Below are 24,203 nucleotides of genomic sequence, written 5' to 3'. Positions count from 1 at the left end.
AATTTCTCTGTTATTTTCGATGTGATTTTTATTTTTATACCGAACAAATTGGTTATAAAATTCCAGTTGAACTTGTCTAATTAGAATTTACTACATATGGCTTTAGGAATGTTTTGACGAACAAGTGACACAGCTAATCGAAGCGTGACTAATTAAATTTCTATTATTAAGTGTTCCAGTTTCCGATTTCTTCGTCGTTAATGTTTTTATTCTTTTACTTTGATTTTTCCATGAAGATTGTCATGAATCCTCAGGCTGTTCTATTGCTCACACTGGTAGCCGTTCCATGCACATCTGCGAGTATGTTGCCCCGTTGTTTGTATGTAAATTACTATTTTAATCATTTCCAAGGAAATAAGTTTTTCAAGAAAACACAGTCTAACGGTGATATTCTGCTTGGCTAAGGCATCATTTCTAAGTTCAATGCCAACCCTACAGAATCGCCAAATACCAAATTAATGAGCTTGCTGCAACTAAATGTTAACTTGAGCATTCAAGTAATTATAGAGGAAGGTAGAAATACAGACTGCGCCACTGTCTTACAAACTGTATTTTGTTAAATGATTCAAACATGTCGTCTGTGGTTGTTTCTCAACTGCTTTTGTTGACAACATTGTTAGTGGATGGTGGCTGGAGTGAGTGGAACTCCTGGAGTATCTGTTCTAAGCCATTTGGTGGTATACAAACAAGAAAGAGAGAATGTACCGATCCAGAACCAGCATATGGTGGGAAACACTGCGATGGGATCAGAGCACTGCTGAGAGAGTGTAGTAACATGTCCAGTTGCCATGAAGGTAACATACAAACTGCAGCTTTTCTGATTTCGTAGTTGAAACAAAAATGAACAAACACAGGAATAAAAATTAGAGCAACAACAAATGAACGGAACTGCTGAATTTGAATTCTAATCACATAATCATCCAGGTAAAATATGTGAAATGCACAAGTTATTAAAAGTCAGGATTTCATTTTAAGTCAGAAATCCTTAATGAATGCACGAACTCTGTACATGTATGGAATTCACCATGCTTTTCTTGGAAGAAACAAAACAAATATTTACTAAAATTAGTACTACAATAGGTACTAAATTTTTAGCACAAGTTTTCGTGGCCGCCCAATAAGAAGTTTGAATCGCCTGCGCAATGGCAATTACGAATGTCGTTGAACTGCCCATAAGCAATACTTTGTTAGCAAAGCCGGTAATGTGAACTATCATCTATTGACAAGAAACATTCTTAACAATGGAAGAACCTCAGTTACTAATTGACCTGCTGGCAAAGAAAATTATGGCTGTAAACATATGAAAATCATATGCATGCACTGCGGTTGAAAAAACAAATAAAGAATCAATCTTCGCAGTCATGAAAACTACTGAACTAGTAGTTGAGATAAGGCCTGAGAAAGGTTAGGCCTGTAGGAGATCGTGGGTTCAAATCCCGTACGGACCTGACTTTTTTCAGGCCTTATTTTAACTACTAGTTCAGTAGTTTTCAGAACTGCAAGGACTGATTCTCTGTTCGTTTCTTCAACCGCGGTGCACTCATATGATTTTCATATGTTTACAGCCATTATTCACCACTTCGAAGGTTTATTTTGATCCAACATAAGGGTCAGCTCCTCGTTGGCTTGTTAGCTCAGTTGGTAGACCGCTGCACTGGTATCGCAGAGGTCATGGGTTCAAATCCCGTACGGGCCTTAATTTTTTCAGGTTTTATTTCCACCACTAGTTCAGTAGTGTTCATAACTACGAGGAAAGAAAATCATGTTAGCTTAGCCGGAAATTCTTCCACCATAAACTGAAAAGAAACTTTTCAACAATGCAAGGACTACTGTTACTAGGTAATTATATCGAGACATCATCAACAAAAGAATTTACCTAAGCTTAATTAGTCCACGTTGTTTACTGTTATCCTTATTTATCTATTGTTTTTTTTTTTAATATTTGAAGAATTTCCCCTGCGATTGGAAAAAGCTTTGTACCAGTCAATGGGATGAAGCAGATGAAAATTCAACCTGCATGGCCATGGGCTACTATGACAACGGCGTCTTTGCTAATTACACATGGTACGCAGAACGTGGCAATGCTTCAGAGATGTTCACCGACTACAACTGTACCATTCCGACCAGATGTCAAAACAACTTGGAAAATAAACAACAAATTTGCAAAGGTAATAATGAATTGCACTCATTTAATATCCGCATGATCTCCAAAGATGGTAACATGATAGATTTACTCACACTCCGGAGATTAAAACTTTCCCGAGATCAATGATTGCTCATCTTCGGGTATCTTAAGGTTCTAAAAAGGTATGTATCGCTAAAAATCTGGCGGGTTTGTTTACACCCTTAGACGATTATAGTTGAATTGCTGCCGAAAGAAGAACCTAACTGCGCAGTTATGCATTTCGGTTTCATGAACTTCACAACCTCTAAACCCTTCACTAAGTTTCCTTAAAACTTTTACATCCTTCTAGTTTCCTTTTTTCTCTCTCTTTCGTGCAACTAAGGAATTTTACAATTTTTACCCTACTTATACTTAACTAAATGCCTTTTTCTTGATAATGGCATGAGAAATGCTTTAAAAATGACGTTCTAATTTAAAATGTAAATCACCCTATTGTGTTCTCCGAAAGTAAACGCTTTTAGGCTAAGAAGACACGTCTTGAATGTTCCAACATTTTTTTTAAAAAAAATCTTGTTTCAAAATTTAAAGCACAGTCACGAAGCAATGTAAAAGAGGTTTGTCGTAAAACATCGCTGCAAGGAAACTATGTAAATGTCGTGAACTACATCGGACAAAGAACGATACATCCAACGTACGAATACTGAATAATTTACACCCAGAATTTCCCCTAAAACTAAACACTTATACTGGCATGAACTATTTATCCTTTCGTGATTTAAAGGCATTCTTGATTCTTGATAACCAGTATTTTCCATCTTAATGGATTAAAATTTTTGTAATTCCATAAGTTCCTGTTCGCTTGAATGGCGCAAATATGGAGTATGGAGGAAGAGTGGAAGTGTTTTACAAGGGGAGATGGGCAAAGATATGTAGGAATAAATGGGACTTAAATGATGTCAAAGTTATTTGTCGTCAACTTGGCTTTGAAGAGGCTTTAGCGGAATTTATTGGGTCAGACATAAAGGCTGAGGGAATACCTTTTGCAATGTCCGATGTCTCTTGCACTGGAGAGGAGTTTGAACTTGCATCATGCGATCGCATCGATGGAAAGTTAAATATTCCACCTCGATGTCAAGCGGATGACGAGGGTTCTCAAGCGTTGTGTCAACCAAGTAAGCAACTAAACTTTTAGGTCTGATTAGTTATTCTGATTTTCGTGATTGTCTTTCTTCTTCCCACTGACCTTCTAAAGTAGAGGGTTAGGGTTAAGGATGACATGACTTGGTTTAAGGGTAACATGAGTCGACTTAAAATGACTTAGATGATTTTGATTTTATCAACCGAGTTGATAATGTAAATTTGCCCCCGTAAAGAGTTTAAAAGCTAAATTTAGAGCGTTAGCCCTTCGTCATGGCGGGTGTTATACTCCCCCACCGACGCAACGCCACAGTTTCTTTAAGAACTTACCCTCCTTATAGATGATTCAACTTGGTCTTGAGGTGAAATGATGTTAGCTAGGGTATACATGACTTTCATGAAGGTGATATGACTGCTCATGAGATCACCTGACTTCAGTTAAGGGTGACCTAATGGCTAACATGATTTTGTTTGGAGCATTGTAACTTAGTTTAAAATACGACATTGTTAAAAACATTTCTCAATTTAAGCTTTAGCACAGGTAAATATATTCAACTTTTCTATCTCTCCTTGTAGTGTTTAGTACAAAAAATTTGATTTATTTTGATAAAATCTTTTAAACTGAACTATTTTTTTTGCAGAAAACCAGAAAGTATTGAAAATAGATGAACTCTATTTTGATATTGGTAGCAGAGAAAAGCTTCACTGTTCTATACTCAATAAAACCATTCATGCTAGGTGGGTCATTAATAGGCAAAAGCTTGAAATAACAAACTCTACTTCTGAAAGGATCAGGGCTGAAGACAATGGTGATCTGTTCATTGATGACGTGCAGCTATCTGATGGAGGAATATATGAATGCCAGAGATTGGAATATGTTCAATATTACATTGTCTACATTAATGGTATGAAAACACATCTTTTTATCTTGTAGAAATAGGCTTAACATGCAGGACATTTCCATGTAAGACGAGTAAACTTCTGACTTTTTATCAGTATAGCTATGATATTGGTGCTTTTCATTACTGCTTTCAACAGCAAGATTTACTGAGAAGACGTTGGACCAACAAACCTTTATTGCGTATACGTCTGGCATTATAAGCTGTAGTGCTGATGGATCACCAAGTCCACAGATTTCTTGGAGTAAGAAAGGAGGAAAGTCCTTAGACCCGAAACGATTCACTCAAGTATCCAACGGCAGCCTGCGTATTGGTTTTGTAAAGCCTGAAGACAATGGAGTATTCACCTGTACCATGAAACAAACTAAAGGACCACACAGGGTCACAAGCAGAGATAAAAACATAGTAGTGACAGTTATAAGTGAGTGACCAATGAGATAATATATAGAAAGTCATAAAGTCAGTTCTTCAAATGTAATGCATTTAATTTACTCAGTTTCAAAACCTTTTTGCTGTTCATATCCGCAGCCATGTGAGGCGACATTTTATCGTGAATGTGTTTGTTGATTACAGTTGTTTGAAAGTAGGGTGTCATGTTAAAAGAAATTATACTTAAGTTATTTATCAACAATGTAGTCTCCTCGTTATAACTCAAAGTAAGTGCCCTTTGATGAAGGTTATAGTTTCTTTTCAAACTGGTAATGTGCTTAAAAACGACTCGGTTGGTCATGATGACGAATTCTCTTTCTGAATACAGTATAATCATTTGTCTCGCCATTAAGTTACTTTGGATGTGGATGGCGACTTTTTGACTGCATATCGTGTTTTCGTGCTATAAGGTCGGTAGATATGCATGACTTTATGAAACACTCTGTTTGACATTGATTGGCTAGAATCCCACACCGGCCGCGATTGGCACACTTTGACCAAATGTTCTTTCGGAGTCCACTGTCGCAAAGTTATTATGTTGTGTTTCTTGTGGTCCGCATCCATGTTTCTGGGATGTCTACCCCAATGTCCAATTTATGTTGTAACATGCGAAGTCTTACGTGGATGGCCTCTTTTACCCTGCGTGTCTAATAATAGGATCACAATCAATATACTCTACTTCAGTCCAGCGCAAGTGGTTTCCAGGTGTCTTCTGAAACTGCAGAAGCCTTTGTCTTAGCATGTCGTTTCTCTATCTGCCATATTACTCGTTTAACCATTACTTGCATAGGTCTGCCTGTTCCGCAGATGTAAACTTTGCCTTACTCACTGGGAATCTTGTGAACCACGGGCTCTTGTTTTAAAGATGCAGTGCCATGGATGGCGAGTGTGTTGTTACTATTTGTAACATCAGTGAAGTGAATGGAATGCTTTCGGTTCTTTAAATGCTGTGGCAAGCTATCAGCGTTTTCGCGAACCAAGATTGTAGGATGATAAGGTTATCGATTGCTCCTATAACTCTCTATGTGGGGATTAGCAATAATAGCTGCGCCCTCTGTCTTTCGTAAACTGGTCCGAGATAATAGGAGTGTATAGACCTGACAGATGATTATATTTCATATCAAGCGCTAGTGTCATTTTCAAATGTTTATTTAGTTACGGCGTTTAACGTGTTCAGTGTAAATGATATTGGAATACCTCCGATTTTCCAAGGACATGTTATTTATTTACCTCTTAGTTCGACCAAAAGTGGATATTTCTGGAGCAAGCAATCTCATCATAGAAGGAAACAGTGTGAACTTGACTTGTAAAGTTGTGGAGGGTCGGCCTGAACCTCAGATCACCTGGTTCAAGAATAATACATTTCAAGGACAGAGTTTGTCTCTCTTCTTTTCTGAGATAACAAAGGAGGACGAAGGGCAGTACACTTGTAAGGCAGAGAATGCAGCAGGCTTTTCCACCAAAGACATTGACATTTCTGTAAAGGGTGTGTACGTCAAGTGTACAGTAATTCTTCACACAACTTGATTAGATATTTATTGCGAAGAACTGGAAAATCTTTACACTTGTTCTTTTGTTCCTGCTCTAAAAATATGATGGTTTCATGCCTAAGCTAGTAATTTAGCCTGACTAACATGGTTTTTAAAAGCATTTGTTTGATATGATCAAAAAATTGTTCATCGTTTTCTTTTTTAAATTGTTATTTATTAATTTGTTTAATTTTTTTTTCTTTTTGCGGGTGGGGGGAGGGGGGGCCCGTTGGGTGGCTTCTAATTTTGTAATTTGTATTTATATGCTTACTTTGCAGTTCCACCCCGTGTTACTGATGAGCTTAGAAATCTCACCATTGCATTTAACTCCACATTTACAAAAGAGTGTTATTTGAAAGGTGATCCACAAGTATATGTCAACTGGACCAAGGATGGAGTGCTACTTAATAAAACCAACACCTTAGTTATTAGACGAGCGACGTTTAAAGATAAAGGCTATTATGAATGTACTGCTAAAAATGATTATGGAAAAGCAAACTCTTCCTTCTGGATCGATGTCACAGGTAAACTCTATATTGTAGTTTATGTCATTTATCAAACTTGTAACTTAACAAAGCGTTTGTTTTTGAGCTTAAGCCAAATTTAAATAGACCTATTTTTTTCTTTCTCTTTTCATCCTTTTCCTCTAAGAATGTCGACGACCAAGGAACTAAGAAGTCATGATCTTATGATACATTTTCATTAGTGTTAAAGATAGTTCATCAACTTGGCTTTGAATGTATCATTACCTAAATATTAAGGATTGAGGTTGGAAGGAGATTTTAAAGGAACATTCTTATAACTTGTTTCAAATTACCAACATTAGTACTCTTTTTCTTTAGAAAAGGGTACCTGATCACGTACAGTTGATTCTGACTTACACACACCCAGATTGTTAATGAAGCTAAATCCGTGACCAAAGAAATAACTAAAAACACCTCCCGCTATTAAGGAATTGCAAATCCTGTTGTCCACTCTAACATTTTTATCCGTGAACTCATATTAAAACACGCAATTTGGAAACGTCAAATGACACATTTCCTTTCCTTTTTTTGATTTAAGAATGCAAATGTTTTACATTGTTTTGATCATCATCGCCTAATAACTTTTCGAATTCAATATAAACTGTTAAAAAAAGGAAACTGATAGTCGTTGAACATATGTGTTTTTAACATCACACTCGACAACCAACAAGAAAAGGATGAATGTTATTGGGACAACTGGGACAACTTAAGGGCAAACAATATCTTTTTATGCTGAACGCGAAGAAAACCTTTGAAAAAAATTGACCTTGGTCAAAAATAGGCTTGAACATTGCGTTTTTTGTTTTGATATTTTGTCGCTGTTGTTGTTTCCTCGTTTTATCAAAGATTGGATAAATGGGGCTAAACTGGACTACGCGAACCTTGCTAACTTTGGATTTTTTTTTTAATTGAAGTATCTCCCCAGATTATAGAGCCTCCAATAAACCAGTCTGTTACCGAGGGAAACTCTGTGAACTTCAGTTGCCGAGCCTCAGGTGTGCCAACACCAACATTAGTCTGGGTTTTTAATAATGTTGACCTGCCATCTGGTATCAATCAATTCAATCACGAAGGAGAATCATTCCTGGAATTTTTAATCGTCACAAAAGGGATGGAAGGGACTTACAAGTGTAAAGCGAAAAATAAAGCAAATACCAGTATTTCCTTTGCAACACTGCGTGTTTACGGTAAGTTTGATGATAATGACAATAACGATGATGAAGACACTGACCGTGACGATGACGCCGACGATAACCATGGCGATGACGATGACATGACGCTGACACTGAACTGCTGCTGACGGTGAGGGTGACAAATGTGGACCAGCATTTTAATCAATTTCCTTTTTCTTAACGTAGGAAAAAGCTCTGCTCAAGTTCCAGGTTGGTATCCACCACTCACAGTAACAAGCTCCCTCAAATTGACCTGCATTGTCAACGAAGAAACAATAAATGTAACTTGGAAAAAAAATGGAGACTCACCACCCGAAAGAGCAAAGATTGATACACGATTCGATGAAAAAGTTAGTGAACTTACTATAACTGAAGTTAGGAAGACGGACAGTGGTGTGTATAATTGTGAGGCACGTAACAAGCTCGGTTTTGTTGCCAGGTCATCTGTAACAATAGATGTCAAAGGTATAAGTTGGCGTTACCGTTGTGTCTTAAAAAAATACTATACTGACTAAAAAATATATTTCCAAATAGATTGAAACTGTTTATCAGTTAAAGACGAAACAAACATAGGTCACCTGACCTATTTACATGAAATTACCTTGTATCACTCTATGAACTTCAGGTACTTCGTTTCAAAGAGCAGGTGTCAATCACGAGTTAAATAATGGGCAAAGCTATTCCAAACGACAACGGAAAATAAAGCAAATAAAACTAGTTCCTCTGTAACACTGCGTATTTAAGGTAAGTTTAATGATAATGACGATAACGATGACGATGACGATGACGATTACGATGACGCTGACGCTGACCGTGATGATGACGCCGACGATAACCATGGCGAAGCCAATTACGTGACGCTGACACTGAACTGCTGCTGACGGTGAGGGTGATAAATGTGGAGCAGGATTTTAATCAATTGCCTTTTTCTTAACGTAGGTAAAGCCTCTGCTCAAGTTGTTTCAAATCAGTATCGAGCACTCACAGTAGGAGACAACCTCACATTGTCCTGCAACGTCAACGAAGAAACAATAAATGTAACTTGGAAAAAAGATGGAGACTCACCACCCGAAAGAGCACAGATTAATACAAGACTCGATAAAAAGATGAGTGAACTTACTATAACTGAAGTTGTGAAGGAGGACAGTGGTGTCTATTCTTGTGAGGCACGTAACAAGCTCGATTTTGTCTCCCGTTCCTCTGAAAAAATAAACGTCAAAGGTAAGTTGGTGTTATACAACTTTACTGATTAAAAAATATATTTCCAAATAGATTAAAGCTGTTTGTCAGTTAAAGACGAAACAAATATGGGTCACCTGACCATTTACATGAAATTACCTTGCATTGCTCTCTAAACTTCAGGTATTTCGTTTCAAAGATCAGGTGTCAATCACGAGTTAAATAATGTGCCAAGCTATTCCAAAGCTTTTCCAAATAACTTGAATTTTATTAGTACTTTTACTACCGTTGATATTTGTCTAATGGTCATTTATCTATCTCACACAATTAGCGAAGCAAGTGCCACAAGCTATGCAAAGTTTCAACACTTTGTGGTATTACATTAGTGGATCAGTGGCGGCAGCGATTGCCATTTCGCTAATTGCCTGGCATTTCTGGAAGCGTCGAAGGACAGGTGACGTCCATTTTTCTGTGTTATTTCAGATTTCTTTGTCTGAAAGTAATAGAAGGAAATGTTTAAACCTATTAAACATGTCTACTGAGGGGCATGGGGAACACTGAGCTACGAGTCTAAGAGTAGAGATATTTTTATAAGAATTACTCGCGTGCGGCCAAAAAATGCTAATGTAGAGTTTTTTCACATCTGTATATGTATTGATAATAATTTTAAATTCAGAAAATATCGCGTCACTCCTAATTTGTGCAAATTCAAAATATTCTGCCACTTCACAGAAATTTTATTGGAATATTCGATTTAATAAATTAATGCACAGTTTTACCTTCTCTATCTCCTTTAATTCATTATTTGGAATTGCAGCTATGGCTCTGTAAGTCAACTATTTTACCTTTTATTCATCGAAAAAATTCCCCATTGCATGATGACGATAACAAAAATCATATCGCAGTGACTTTACTTTTACCGTGTTTATGATGCATTATTAACATTCATCTAGTGCTGATAGAGTCGGCTTCATTAATTCCTTTGTTTAATTTTTTTATCTCTTAAGTACCTTCCATCTATTTTCGGTTAGATTAATCAATGGATTTAGTACTTTGAAGTAAAACTTGGAATCCACGTAAAATTTTTCTGATTTTAAAACCAACTGTTTCTTTATTGATTTTAACAAACGACGGGGCTATTGTTGACCTTCATCCGATTGACAAAGTGTACTTAAATAACAATAATTACTGATATATTTTGTAATAATTTATGGTCTTGGTTTAGTAACAATATTGTTTTCTCACTATCGGCAAGAGAGATTATTTCTCTTTTCTTTTTATCACTTTTCTTTGTTTTGAACCTGAAAGTATGCAATGTTAATTTCCAATATTTAGTCCTGACCAAGAGCAGGCAATTCAGATGGAGCCATTGAATGCACAGGTAGATGAGTGGGAGGTTGCGGTGAACCGTGTCCTGCTACAAGACGTCATTGGACGAGGGGCGTTCGGAGCCGTGTGGAGAGCTCTCCTGAGTTCACCCAATGGACAACCTGGAAATCGGACAGTGGCTGCTAAATGTTTTACGCGTAATCCTCCCTCTATTCGTTACATTGATACATATGTTGTTCTCAGGGGCGGTTATAAAAACGTTTTATTTGGGCAGAGGGGGAGGAAGGGGTGGTCCAAAATTTCTTCTCAACCAACGCACACCCCCCTCTTCCTCGCTCAAGGTTACGCGCGGGAAAATAAAAGGAAGGCGGGGGGAGGAGCAAACAAACAAAGAAGATAATCAACCAGTTTGGTCATAAAAGTGATCCTGCAATAATAGAAGTGTAAAAGGTCACAGGCATAGGTTAGAAGGGGGTTAGTATGGGTTAGTATCCGCCACACCCCACTCCCCCCGGGGGGGGAAGGTGTTGCGGATACGCTGGATCCTCCCTCTAGATCCGCTGCTGAATCCAGTGGGTTTTTTTTTCTCCCTTTGGACCTATTTCCATTTACCAGTGACTGATTATCCCGGGTTGGAGTGGGCAGTCTAACAGACTGACTACACGGCGCTTTTCGCTGGCAAAAGACTTTTATCGGACGAAAGATGTGAAGCATCTGCAGTGATGGTAAAACTAAAGAAAACAAGAACTATTGCTAGGATTTAAACCTCAACTGGTTCCAATTCGGCCTTTATACTCACAGTCAACTCAGCTGTGGCCGAGGTCAATGAGTTGGACAATCTGCTAGCTGCGAAAATTATCATCCAAACGGTAATTAGAAGATGCGAGGTTTGTAATTCTACCGGATTCTTTCTGGCTTGAACTTGCATGGAACAAATGCATTAATCAGAACGTGTCTCCATTAATGTATACTTTTGTTGTAGCCACTGCTGGAGAGGAGGGAAGGAAATGTTTGATGAGAGAAATTGAGCTGGGGAAACTTATCGGTGAAAACGTTTCGCCAAACATTGTAAAGTTCATGGGCTGCGTTACCACACAAAGTAAGCATCTTTTCTAAGTATATGTTATTAACGATACTACAAATGCTGAATGAACCCTCTTGGGAGCTCTTAACATGAGCTCCGTAATTAGGATGTTAATGGAGCCAAGTTTGTCTTTTTTTTTTTTTTTTTTTTTGTGACAACCAGACTGTTTTTCTTCGAAAGCATATATCCATCGACAGTTCATTAAGATCTCGGTCGGATAGCTTGAAATCTCGTCAGCGGAGCTACTTGGCTTTCTCCCTTTAACCTATAGCAAATTTTTGAAAGTAAATTCTGATGAAGTTAGATCCTAAAAGAATGAGTCCTTTGTGTGAGCTGAACTGCTTTATGGAGAAAGCCATCAGCAATTGTATCTTTGATATAGAGTAAGGAGCCTTGACATGGGGTTTATTTGCTTTTCCTCTTGTTTTACGTCACCTAAGTTCACCCAATACTCATCATGGAGTACTTGCCATGTGGTGACCTACTTGGTTACCTCAGAAAATGCCGATGAGTGAGGGATCGGTATTATCTTGGTGAGGGAAGAGCTCAGGATCTGAACAACTATGATCTCGTGTTGTTTGCCAAACAAATCGCCGCCGGCATGGTGTTCCTTGGAACGCGAGGGGTAAGTGGAATACTTGTCACATGTCAATTCTAACTCAGAAAAATCTTTCACAGATTTAAACATTTTATTTTTCAATAGCTCGGATTTTGGCCAACATTTATGAGCGCTTTTGAAGTAGATAAACCTCTTTGTTGACATTAGCAGGTCACTGCAGATGTCAACAAAATGAGCCAAAAGACATTAGAATAAGGTTCATTATGCGGTTGCCGAGCCTCAAAAAATTCCAGCTATGATTATCTGGAATGGTAAAAAATTAAGCCAAAAAAAAAGTCAAACTCAGGCAGCTGTCAAAGCTCGAGTATGCGCTGATGGTTCATTTTGGCTAGGGGCGAGTCGTGTAAATAATCTGCGCTATAAACATACATACATATATATGTATAATATATATATATATATATATATATATATATATATGTATGTATGTATGTATGTATATAAAACCTTACTGCGACACTTAAAAAAAAAACAAAACAAAGGAAAAAATGGAACTCCCTAGAAATCTGTAAAAGGAAACAAAGGTAAAGAGAAAACCATCTCGTCTTTTCCTTTTTTGGAACACAAAGGGTCCTCTGTTGGTTTACCATTTCTAAATTTCATTTTATTATATCATAATTATTATGATTATTAGCATAGTTATGACTATAATCTTTATCATTGTCATCATTATCGTTATTTTCGCTGTTGTAAAAAAATCCAATTTTTTTGGATAAAGAAAGTAGAAATCTTGGTTTTGTCAGCATTACATTGAGCCCTTTTTTCGTTCGAACATACTCAGATGTTTGATTCGCCGCAGCAGTATAAAAACCTATGGTTCTTAGCTTTCATATTCTGACTCCTTATATTCTGGTAGATTATCCATCGTGACCTGGCGGCTCGAAACATTCTACTCGATAACAACTATGTTTGCAAAGTGACGGACTTTGGTATGGCATATCAAAGCTTCAAGTATGGCCATGGAAATGCCAAAAAGGTAGAAAACATTTTTTTTGTTGCTTTAGTGCGGCGTTTTTTGGAAACAAGTTGTAAGCGTCAGCATGTTCTCTGCATAAAGTTAATGTACCTCGACTACCAACAGGGTTTCACAGCTCACTTCTACAAAAAAAGTCCCAAAAACTACAAAAAAAAGCAAAACAAAAAAGAGTTAGTAATTAACAGAATAAATACTCTGGCCCGGGCATCGGGATTTGTCAATTTCACTAACTTTTTTTCGTAGAAAGTCTCGCGAAAGAAGTTACATTTTCTGTTTTCCGTGACAGCTTTACGAATGCTAACAATGGATTGACTGATAAGGGAACGACAAACGTAGCTTTCTTTTCACATTTTAACATATTTAAGTTACGTAGCTTCATATTTTTTAAAGATGGCTTTGAAAAAGAAGGGACATGTGTTTTGTACGGAAATCATTTATTGGTTGTTTTTCCAGGGATGTTTGCCAATCAAATGGACTGCGCCAGAGATTCTGCTGGGAGAGCTTGCTGGACTTTCCACCTTGAGTGATGTGTACGTATAGTAATGTATATTAATCTACTAACCTAACAAACCGATCACCTTTGGATTTCTCTTTATCATTACAATTCCAAAATTCACTCAGCGACTAACTGAAGATTATTTCTGATATACTCTCGTCAGGTGGTCCTATGGAATCGTTCTGTATGAGATAGTTACCCTTGGTAAGCCAAGCTATGTTCAGTCAATACATTTAACGCTTAGAACAGCAATGCGCAAGCGCTATAGAAGTAATGCTATTTTTGTTACTATTATTTTAATGAAGATTTGTTTTAACATACTACTTGGCCATAAATATAAATATACGTATATATAAAAGATATGTATATATATAGATTGATATGTAACAAGCTATTTTGATTGTTAATCTCAATAAATGCAAAGCAAACGGCAAGTCGATGGCTTAAGCATTATTCAATTATCAGAGACTAGCATCAACTCGGACCGAAAAAAGGAAACTTTAAACTACAGTACTGTATTCAATAAAATTTGATTTGGGCATCATCAAGCTATGTAAATGTACATGCAGATGGCTTCCCTCATACATAGAGGTCGAGAAGGAACAATGTGTCTCAGCCACAGTCATTGTAGAGTTGAGACATTCAGGAATGTGACATACACTTGTCCTTATGCATTGACAGGAGGAATTCCGTACGACGGATGGTCAGAAGGCATGGTAGTTGCAGAGGTCACAAAAGGATATCAGATGCCAAAGCCCGATCATGTTGACAACAAACTGTGAGTCGCACTTTTCTAGTATAATACCCTCGTGTTCCTAAAAATAACCTTAGATCGAAGACAATACATTTAGCGTTCTCATCGCTGAAATCTTGGCAATAAAACAATTAAGTTGCAATGAGAAGCTTTCTGTTATGTGAATGTGAAGCAGGAGCATACCGCATTCGGCTGAAATACGGCGTGGACAATTATGACATCAAAATGTATTTAAAAAACATCAGAGCGAGTGAAGTAGTGCAGATATGTTCGACGTCTCAAAACAAGTCTGAAACATTGCCCATGCTATTCTCAAAAATAGTTTCCTGTAGGAGGACCTTATTGGTATTCTTCGCATAGTCCATTAGTAAGTAGTTAAGAGTAGATCATCATTTTTAAATTTCAGGTATGATATAATGAAAAGGTGCTGGAATCGAAACCCTGACTTCCGTCCTCCTTTTGAAAACCTGCGGCAAAGAATGGACAAATACATTCGTGAGGAGGTTTGTTTCTAGAAATGACAACTTCCCAATATTTCATGCATTTCAGTTATAACTTTTCAAACTTCTTACCTTGTCCCCATATATTGGAAGCAATATTTCCTAGCATTGGTTTTATTTCCATTCAGTCTATGAAAGCTTCAACTGAGACCATTCATACTTCTGGCAAGAGACATTTTCCAGCCCGTAAGGCCATTTACGAGTAATTCAACTTGTTGGCTCCTTCTAATATTTACGTCGGTTGTGATCGTCCCCAGGGCATAAAACGGCTCAGTTCTATCCACCTACTTGCAACTCCTCTATTTTCCGAGAGGAAATAAGAAACTCGCAAAATTATACCCGCGATTTTAAAACACAGAGATTCTCAGTACGCTGGGGAAGTGATCGCACTTTTCAGCTTAACTTTACAGTGTTTTTACGCTCTGCGGCTAAAGTGTAACTCCATTTGTTACTTTCTTTTAAGACATATTTGGAACTTCTTGACATGGGCGCTTATGACAAGGCAAAATACTCCAGGGTTGAAGATCTGGGAAATGAAGATGCAGGACTAAGTGAGGAAGCTGCAAAGAAGGCCCCAGCTAAGAGATTGGGAAAATGGGCCAGTGACCGTCGTTAGGGTACATAATCGTCACTTCTCGGTGCTAAACTAAGTCTAGGTTTGTGTTAGTTAAATTTTCCAATATTAATATTAGAAGAATATGTGAAAGCTTTGTCCTTGATTCACAAAATAATAATAATAAAAGCACAAAAAACAATTAATAAATTCTTAAAGGATGCCAGTAATAAATAATTTAATCGGTTTCACAATAAGGAAATTTGAATAGATATGAATTAAACTTCCGTCATCGATTAAATCAGAAGAGAAAGAAAGAAAGAAACAAAAAACAACTAACTTGAAAAACGGCTCGTTTATGTCGATAGCTGTACTTGGCGAGCTTTTCATTGTTGTGTTGTAAAACCATTTAGTAAATTTGTCTATAACAGACCTGGTAAGAGATCTCCTAATGGAGATATGAAATTTGGTAAAAAATTTTATAGTTTGGTAATGAATTAGTCGTGAGGTATTAACTAGCACTTATCCCTCGACGAAGTATCTTCTTTAAATTACATATTTCATCATTTCTAATGATTTGTTTAACTTTCAAGTTACCTTTATTTGAAAACAAGCGAGAGCATTGTTATTGACATTTACCGTTTTGCTGCTAGTATTAAATGCTTTTGTCATAAACGGAGAGAACCGTCTTAATAGAGTGTGAGTTAATTCAAATTAATAATTTTCTTTAGTGTTTTCGATTCGTATGAGAAAAATAAAACGCCATGTAAAGGGTTCATACTGTGGTAGATGGAAACAATTTTACCATGGTAAATGGAATGCTTGTTTAAAAACCGGACGAAATGAGAGCACGTATGAGCGTTTAATTTTGTACACTATCCAAACACAATAAGTTGTATTTAACATAATATAAAACACTCTACTTAATATCTGCAATAAAATGATTAGAGGCTTATCTTATGGCTATTTATTGATTAACAAGTGAGTTGAGATTGAAACCATTCTGTATCCTCATTAAGCTTTTGGATGACGTCCTCAGACTTAAGTGATGGCCGCATCTATGAAATAGCATCTTCATGTATATCACTAAATGAGTTATCCACATTCTCAACTTTTCACACTTACGGACGAAGCTATAGCTGGTCGCGTCTTTGACGCATGCTTTATCGGTCTGTTTAGAACTGCGTGTTTGTCTAGGGGAACCTTCGAGTTTGTCATCATGATAACAAAGGAGTCAGTTAGGATTTTTCGATGTTTCGCAATTATAAAATACACCGGCGCTCGAGGAAACAACAATATTTTTTAACTGATTCGATAATTTTAAGATGTTACAGAAGGATAAGTTGTAAATGCCTCTGTTATCAATGTTCTGATCCACTGTATTGCTGAAGTGTTTCAATCCAGGTTGACTGACCATGGCAGCTTTCTCCCCGATTTATCTTACCTCTGATATAATACTATGCCGGCTAAAGACAATCGCAACTTTTTTATTATTTCTAATATATAGATTTATCCAAGCCTAAAAGGGGAGTTCTCGTTAGTTTATTTTCTAGCCCCTCATTATGATAAAAACTGTAATAAAACTCTTCAGCGCTGGCTGTAGAAGAGTTTTTTCAAGGGGATTAAGAGAACAGTCCGGGGGGGGGGAGGGGGGGGGGGAGGAAAGGGAAGAATTGGCGAGGTCTGGAACCTGGGGACGACGTTCTCACAACTTGCGATAAAACGCATACTAGTCAGCGGTATCTTTAAGCAGCTGAGGACCTTCGTTGTTGTTCCTGACTGTTTTGAGCAAATTTTCTAAGATAGAGAATCTTTTCTTCTTCAGAGACAGTGCACGATTGTTAGAAGAATTACTCTCTAACACCCAGTTGAATTTCCTTTATTACTGGTTGAACTCTTAGTACAATTCTTACTCTCGGGAACCAGCCCAGTATTGATCTTATTCACCAAAGTTCAACTTATTTCTTTCGACATAAGTCCACACTGTTCTACTTGGCTATATTCTCTGATTCAAAGATGCTGTGCATCACCTTATAAAGGTGACACCAAAGATAACACTTCTTACATCGCGATCGCTCCGTTTCAACCAGTGAATCACGTTAGAGTACTTACGAAAGTTCCTGCATACTAAGTATGCACCTTCAAATTGTTTACGCAATCAAAAAATGATCTTCTACCTTAAATTTCTTAATATTAGGGTTAAGACCGGCCAGAACGAAGGCAAGATTGATAATATAGAAATTGTAATTAACCTATTGGCAGAATTGAAATTACGCTTGAAAAGATAGTTTACGAGAAAATAGCCTCAGAGGATTGTTATATAACAACAGAGTAAACAGAAAATTCGGAGAAGAAGGGGCGTACCCAAGGTACCGCCCCTAAGAAAACTACGTGCTATTCGCATAAGTTATATAATTACAAATTCAGTGCGGAGATGAAAAAGCATAAGCTATTTACAATCAGAATCACCTTTTTTAAAAAGAGGTGTTGAAGGTGTTAACTTAAAATTTGAGAAATATTCTGGAATCGTGAATTTGACTTAAAGAAAAAAAACCAGTCTGAAAGTAATCAATAGTATAAGAAGCAGGAGTTTCCAGGAATTCCTGTGCGAGGTTAACTTTTACCAGAGAGATTTACAACTAGAAAATTGACATAATTAAAAACATAGCTTATCACAAAATAGTACAACAAGATCTAATCACCGTAGAAACGGAGCAACCGTTTCCGTACCAAATTCACAACCGCAATAAGAAAAAAGGTGAAAGAAATTGTACTTAGATGAGATCGCCAAAAGGAATAAGAAATAATCAACCCGTCTTATTATAATTTTTGTATCGAATGGCTTAAAGTAATATAATATTTCCATTCTTTTTCCTAACACCCATATATGGAAACCCTTGCAGTATTTCAGATTAAATATAGTTCTATTTTTATCGTTTAACACGATGTCGGCATCAATTGAAATTATACTCTTTTGAGCGTGAGTGATAATTTTAACTACTTGAGTTTAGACATCAGCAGTCGATTGGAGACTGTACACCTGATAGCAGTGAGTTAGTAAATCAAGACGCCAGAATCGTATGGGCTTTGCTTATATCTTCTCTTGAAGTTACCAGGTATGACTGCTTGCCCCACCATTTTTTCCTTAACGTTTCAACCTCCTCTGTTTCGCGTAAAAATTAAAAAGAAAAGTCATTTTCAACTCGTGTTTGAACCCGTAATTTCTTAAAACTTTTCCTCTTTTGGCTATTATTCTTTCATGATTGTCCTCTGACTGGAAATACACGGCGTCTTTTTGAGATTCTTTCTGTTATTTGAAGCCCTCTACGGGCAAACGTCGTTGTAATTAAGTTATCATGCTTTAGCCATGTTAGCAGCCAAAGGGACGAGATGTAAACGTGGAATGCGAACTCTTGCATCAACGGGATTATAATTGAATCAATATATCTTTGAAGGTGGAAAACCACTTTCCCATTTTTTCTTTAGTCAATCTTGTAAATGTTTCTTTTCAAGCTAGAGTTGCAAATTCGATTCCCGGGTTGATACACGCGCATGCGATAAACACCAAACCAAATAAGATCTTTTCTTTCTTTATTCCTTTTCCTATTCCTTGGGGCGTTATTATATCGAAGCGGTAAACTGAAGTTATTACGTAAAGAAATCACCTAAGTATTGTGATCATAGCTTAAGAATAATTTCGATTTTGGAAACCAGCACGTGGCAGTTAAAGGAACCAAAAGAAAAGTAAAAACGAGCGATAAATTTCGCTTTGAGTAACGACTACGAGCTAGATAACATAATCACAAAACAAGTTATTGCTTACCAACGTTCGCGGGTCTTGATTACTTTATCGAGGATTACAGTCTAACTTGTCTTCTATTCAAAAACGATCTTGATCACGCGGGGTCTTATCTTGAACTGAAACGCTAACTGTAATTTTCTGTCTAAAAAGAACTAATCATGGATCGTCAACCTAACCAGAAAATATTACGCAGCTTTTCTCGGAAGCGATAACACCTAGCTTCAACGGAAGCAGTTACAAATCTTAGTTTTCTCTTTTAGGAACGAATTTCACCACTTCAAACTGGGTTTTCAATCGCACAAGGGAAGCTAAAGCATTGTGTTTTATTTGTCAATTTGATTATTTTTTAATTATTTTTATTGCCCAGGTGATTTTCATCATCTTTTTCTCTCGTTATGCGATAAATCCGCCGAAACCATCTTTCAAAATAGCTTAGATGACGAAAAAAAGGTTGACACAAAATTTGCGCTTCCATCATTCGATAATTTGGGTGGCAAATACCTTTCCTAGGAGTAAGGTTTCTTAGCTAAGTTTTTATTTTCCATTTTCATTTCTTTAACTGAGCTCGAATCTCAGATTTTTCCCCTCATGATCGAAATAACCGATTGACACAATTTTAGCAGGTAATTTAGTGTTAACAACTGAGTTGAAAACGTAAATTAGCCACCGTAAAGGGTAAAAAAGCTGACGTTTCGAGTGTTAGCCCTTCGTCAGAGCGATTAGAGGAATTGTGGGTTGTGTGTGGATTTATATGTAGAAAGTGGAGCTACGCCATTGGTGGGAATATGGTGACGAGAAAACAGGAATAAATTAGTTGAATGAAAAGCGCTCGTTGATTCCGTGGGGATTAAGGGTGCCAATTTGGAATATAAATTTTTGTTCTAGTGTTTTACGGCTATCCGAACTGCCTAGATGTAAGGAAAAGCCGCAAACTGCCATATGCTGTTTAGAATGATAAGGAAGATTAAAGTGTCTAGCGACTGGTTTGGATGCGTCCTTGTCATTTCTTTCCACATCGCGAAGGTGTTCTCGGAATCGGTCACCCAGTCGTCTTCCTGTTTCGCCGATGTATAACTTATTGCAATAAGTGCAAGTTATGCAGTAAATAATATTGGCGGAGGTACACGTAAAGTGATCAATGATCTTAATGGATCTTTTGGGTCCCGATATTTTCTCTACGTTATGAATGAAAGGACAAGTTTTGCATCGTGAGCGAGCGCATTTAAAAGTTCCAGATTGGTCATTGGTTTGAAATGAACTCCTGACTAAAAAGTTGCCTATGTTTTTGTCACGTTTGAATGAAATAAGTGGGGGTTGCGAAAAGATATTGCCAGTCTCTGAATCGTTTTGGAGTAATTTAAATTTTTTAAGAATGATAGATTTAACTGCGTGGTTGTGAGGGTGAAATTTAAGAGTAAATGGAATGCGGTCAGTGTTCTCCTTCTCGGCCGTTTGTAGTGCTGCCTGTCGATCGATTTGTTGGGCACGGTGGTGGCCCGCTTGAACGACAGAAACAGGATAGCCACGTTTATCGAAAAACTGGCACATTGCCTCTGATTTTTCGGAAAAATCAGAGTCGTCACTACATAAACGACGAAGTCTGAGAAACTGTAAAAAAGGTATGGAGTTCTTGACGTGTGATTGATGTGAGGATGAATACAACAAGTAACTATGTGAATCTGTAGGTTTGTAGTAAACACTAGTACATAAGCCGTTGCCTTCAATTGAAATTTTGATGTCTAGAAAAGCCAAAGAAGTGTCGAAAATTTCCCAGGTATATTTAAGAGCCGGATGAAAGGAATTGACGGCGGTTATAAATTGAGTGAGCTCCTCTTTGGTAAAGGAGGTAGCGCCGATGCAATCGTCAATGTAGCTGCCGTAGAGTTCAGGTTTTGGGCCGTGGTATTGGCTAAAAAATTGATGTTCGATAAAACCTACAAAAAGATTGGCGTAGCTGGGTCCTCATTACCACTCCTAGAACTTCGTGTATTTACTTTTTACCTAAAATCCACAAACCTAACAACCCAGGTCGACCCATCGTCTCTGCCTGCAGTTGTCCCACTGAACTTATTTCCAGCTATTTAGACAAAGTTATGGCACCTATCGTCAAAACTTTACCATCTTACATTAAGGATAGCCAACACGCACTTGAAATTTTTCGTGACTTTAGTTTCCTCGACCAAAACAAACTTATTTTCACCATGGATATAACATCTCTTTACACTGTCATTCCCAATGAAGAACGTCTCCGGGCCCTCAAACATTTTTTCGATCAACGCACCGTTAAGGAACCTAGTTCTGAAACACTACTCCGTCTGGCCGAACTGGTACTCACACTCAATTGCTTTTCATTTGGTGGTAGCTACTACAAACAAACTAATGGCGTGGCCATGAGTACTAAAATGGGACCCAGCTACGCCAATCTTTTTGTAGGTTTTATCGAACATCAATTTTTTAGTAAAAAACAAAAACAAAACAAGACAAAAACAAACAACAAAAAAAAAAGGAAAATGAAAGAGGCTGTTAAGCAAGCTGGCTGAACTGCGCCGTTTTGTGCTAAACATCTAGATTTTTTGTAATTTTGACAATGATAACCTGAAATTCACTTTTTTCCTGGCAGACCCAATATCCAAAGAACACAACGTTGCGTGAAATAAAGACTCAGCTTTTTTAGAGCTGAGGTTATCCCGTCAACCAAGTATTCAGATATTTTATGCTGACTTCTTCAAACAATAGAGACTAGGAAGCTACAGATCAAAAATGTTGACGTCTTCGCAGGCTGATAACGGTAGGAAAGCCACCTTCACAAATGGCGCCTGGAAGTGTCCTAAAAATAGCTAACGCTACCATTGTTGCTGCTGCAATACTTGTGAAAAACACAAAGCACAAACAGCTTTGACATTTTCCATCAATTAAGTGCATATCCCCTTATGACAGAAGTGATGCACTCTTCAATGATGGAGAAAGCCTGGGTTTAATAGATGTTTTCCGATAATTATTATTGCATACTGTCACTATCTATGTCGCCTTTCGGTGTAGGCACGCGTTGCAGACCTATTTCCTCTATTTTTGCTTTACCCATGGCACTTCATTCTCTTTCAGGCTCCACGGCGCAGCCTCCATTCTCGTATCCATTAAGAATTAAACTCACCTTCGCCATCTTATACACTGCAATCATTTCAATGGCCTTAGTTGGAAACATTTTGGTGATCTATATTCTGTACAAGAGGCCAGAAACAAGAAGATTAGCAAGCTTCATGTACGTCAACCTCGCTGTGGCCGACCTACTCGTAACAGCTGTTGTCATGCCTCAGTCGATGGAACTAATCATTTTGGACAATCTGTGGATCGATGGAACATTTGGTGAATTACTTGCCAAGCTCATCATGTTTGTTTTCTTCGTGGCGGTCACAGCGTCCGTCTTCTCTTTAACAGCCGTGGCTTTTGATTTCTTCTTCGGGATTGACCTTCCCATGCAAAAGTTCCCTCGATTTAGGAACAAAAAGATCTTGGTTCCCACAATTTGGATCACTTCAATGTGTCTGATGACTCAATGGTTGATTACAATCAAAGTTAAGAACTCCGGGATAGAATTTAAGTTTACTCAGTTTGGCGAGACTCAAGAAGCTTTGAGAGGTATCTTTCTTTACATCGTAGTCACCATCTACTTGTTGCCCCTAGTTACCATGTGCATTCTCTATGTACACGTCTGTCACACACTGCACAAGCACAAACTGCTGGGCATTGCCATCAACAATCACGCAAGAACTCGGGCCCATGCTACCAAGCGTCAAGTTATTCATATGTCGATCGCTGTCGTTGTTGCCTTTGCACTTTGCTGGCTTCCAGCGCATGCGTATCATATGATTTTGGCCATTGACTTCAGTGTGCGGGAATCGCTGCCATATTATTTTATACTGTTATGCTATTGGTGTGGACATGCAAACAGCATTGTTAACCCGTGGCTCCTGATATACCTTAAGAAGAAATTCCGTGCCGCATTTAAGAGAATGATAACTTATCCATTATCGAGAATCTCATTTGCCAGCAAGAATAATGAGAGCGTAAGAAGTGTAACTAGACTGCCTATCAGAGACCCGATTGTCCAAGTAAGAGAACATTACCAGTTTGAAAGTTCTGTGTGGGGATTATTGTTAACTCTTCATAGGTTGACTTAACCTGTTTTGTCTCCATGCTGCATTTGGCTCGCATAATGGTGTAATACATATAATAATATAAAATATAATCATTATCATAGAAAATGTAGATTTTTACCGCCTTGATGTGCAAGTGTTAAAATGAAGAATTGTGTAGAGATCTAGTTGCCTCTCATTTTCGCACTTTTCTTTTCATTTCGGATGCCGTTTGTCAATCATGTCATAAAAAACCTTAGCGATACCCGGCATCTGTCTGGGAATTGGGATCTGGCCCGCACTCGACAGAGTGGAGGAAGTAGAGCCTTCAAAAGAAACAAAACAAAAAAAAAACAACACAAAAAGATTCACTTTACCGTGACAATGCAAATTGCGTTCGAAATGAAATAGCTCGTAAAGAAGGAAGGCAATGCAGCACAGCATCACGGCTCATAAAAGCGCACAGTGTAGACCGAGCCATAAGTTAAAACTGGTGCTTTGTGGATTAGTTTGTCCTAATGGAATTAAGATCACAAATGAAGCCACCTAACCACACCAGTCTTGGCTTACAGTTTGGGATGTTGATCGGTCATCAGGACCGAGAGAGACAAGGTAGAATCGGGTCATCAGATTTCACATACGACTAAGCCCTGCGCGTACTCACGTCAAATCGCCAATTTCACCCAATTTCACACATATTCTCATAGCATTGATACCAAAACAACATTCACGCAGAAACTAAACGGCAAATATTCGAGGGAAGTTTAGTGTGAACGAGTCTTAGAGCGAATTCTCAGCAAATGACTTATTTATTGGAAAAGGGTTATTCTTCACGTCTCCTCAAGTAACGTCATGCACACCTACGTGTAGTTTAGCCCTCTTAATATTAAAATCTTAGCACAGCCTTCCAACGATTTCTCTCACATTCTGGGGTCTCAGTACATTTAAGTAGCTGCCGATGAT

The 24,203-nt window shown here is 37.8% G+C and overlaps 3 protein-coding genes and 1 long non-coding RNA gene across 4 annotated transcripts in view; 3 read left to right on the top strand and 1 right to left on the bottom strand.

Annotated features, from left to right (window-relative positions):
* Nucleotides 1–5,700: 5,700 nt before the first annotated feature.
* Nucleotides 5,701–7,943, top strand: LOC149045195 (neural cell adhesion molecule 1-like). Its single transcript, XM_089205861.1, has 3 exons — nt 5,701–6,076; nt 6,398–6,643; nt 7,558–7,943. Exons 1-3 carry the CDS (start codon nt 5,773–5,775, stop codon nt 7,941–7,943), a joined length of 936 nt encoding a protein of 311 aa, XP_089061987.1. The 5' UTR covers nt 5,701–5,772.
* Nucleotides 7,944–7,958: 15 nt separating this feature from the next.
* Nucleotides 7,959–12,032, top strand: LOC149045194 (cell adhesion molecule CEACAM1-like). Its single transcript, XM_089205860.1, has 6 exons — nt 7,959–8,280; nt 8,755–9,036; nt 9,326–9,448; nt 10,330–10,520; nt 11,306–11,422; nt 11,848–12,032. The coding sequence occupies exons 1-4, from the start codon at nt 7,959–7,961 to the stop codon at nt 10,365–10,367; spliced, it is 765 nt and encodes a 254-aa protein (XP_089061986.1). The 3' UTR covers nt 10,368–10,520; nt 11,306–11,422; nt 11,848–12,032.
* A 9,835-nt stretch (nt 12,033–21,867) lies between these two features.
* Nucleotides 21,868–23,285, top strand: LOC149045193 (QRFP-like peptide receptor). Its single transcript, XM_089205859.1, has 2 exons — nt 21,868–21,895; nt 22,210–23,285. The coding sequence occupies exons 1-2, from the start codon at nt 21,868–21,870 to the stop codon at nt 23,283–23,285; spliced, it is 1,104 nt and encodes a 367-aa protein (XP_089061985.1).
* A 745-nt stretch (nt 23,286–24,030) lies between these two features.
* LOC149045192 (uncharacterized) overlaps nt 24,031–24,203 on the bottom strand; it is a 2,416-nt gene continuing 2,243 nt past the window's right edge. The window contains exon 2 of the long non-coding RNA XR_016187107.1: nt 24,031–24,203. This exon is cut by the window's right edge and continues 753 nt beyond it. This is a non-coding gene — a long non-coding RNA (uncharacterized LOC149045192).

This window comes from Pocillopora damicornis, chromosome 5, assembly GCF_964200805.1.
Source record: "Pocillopora damicornis chromosome 5, jaPocDami1.2, whole genome shotgun sequence".
Classification (NCBI taxonomy): Eukaryota; Metazoa; Cnidaria; class Anthozoa; order Scleractinia; family Pocilloporidae; genus Pocillopora; species Pocillopora damicornis.
This window is presented reverse-complemented; position numbering and strand designations above follow the sequence as displayed.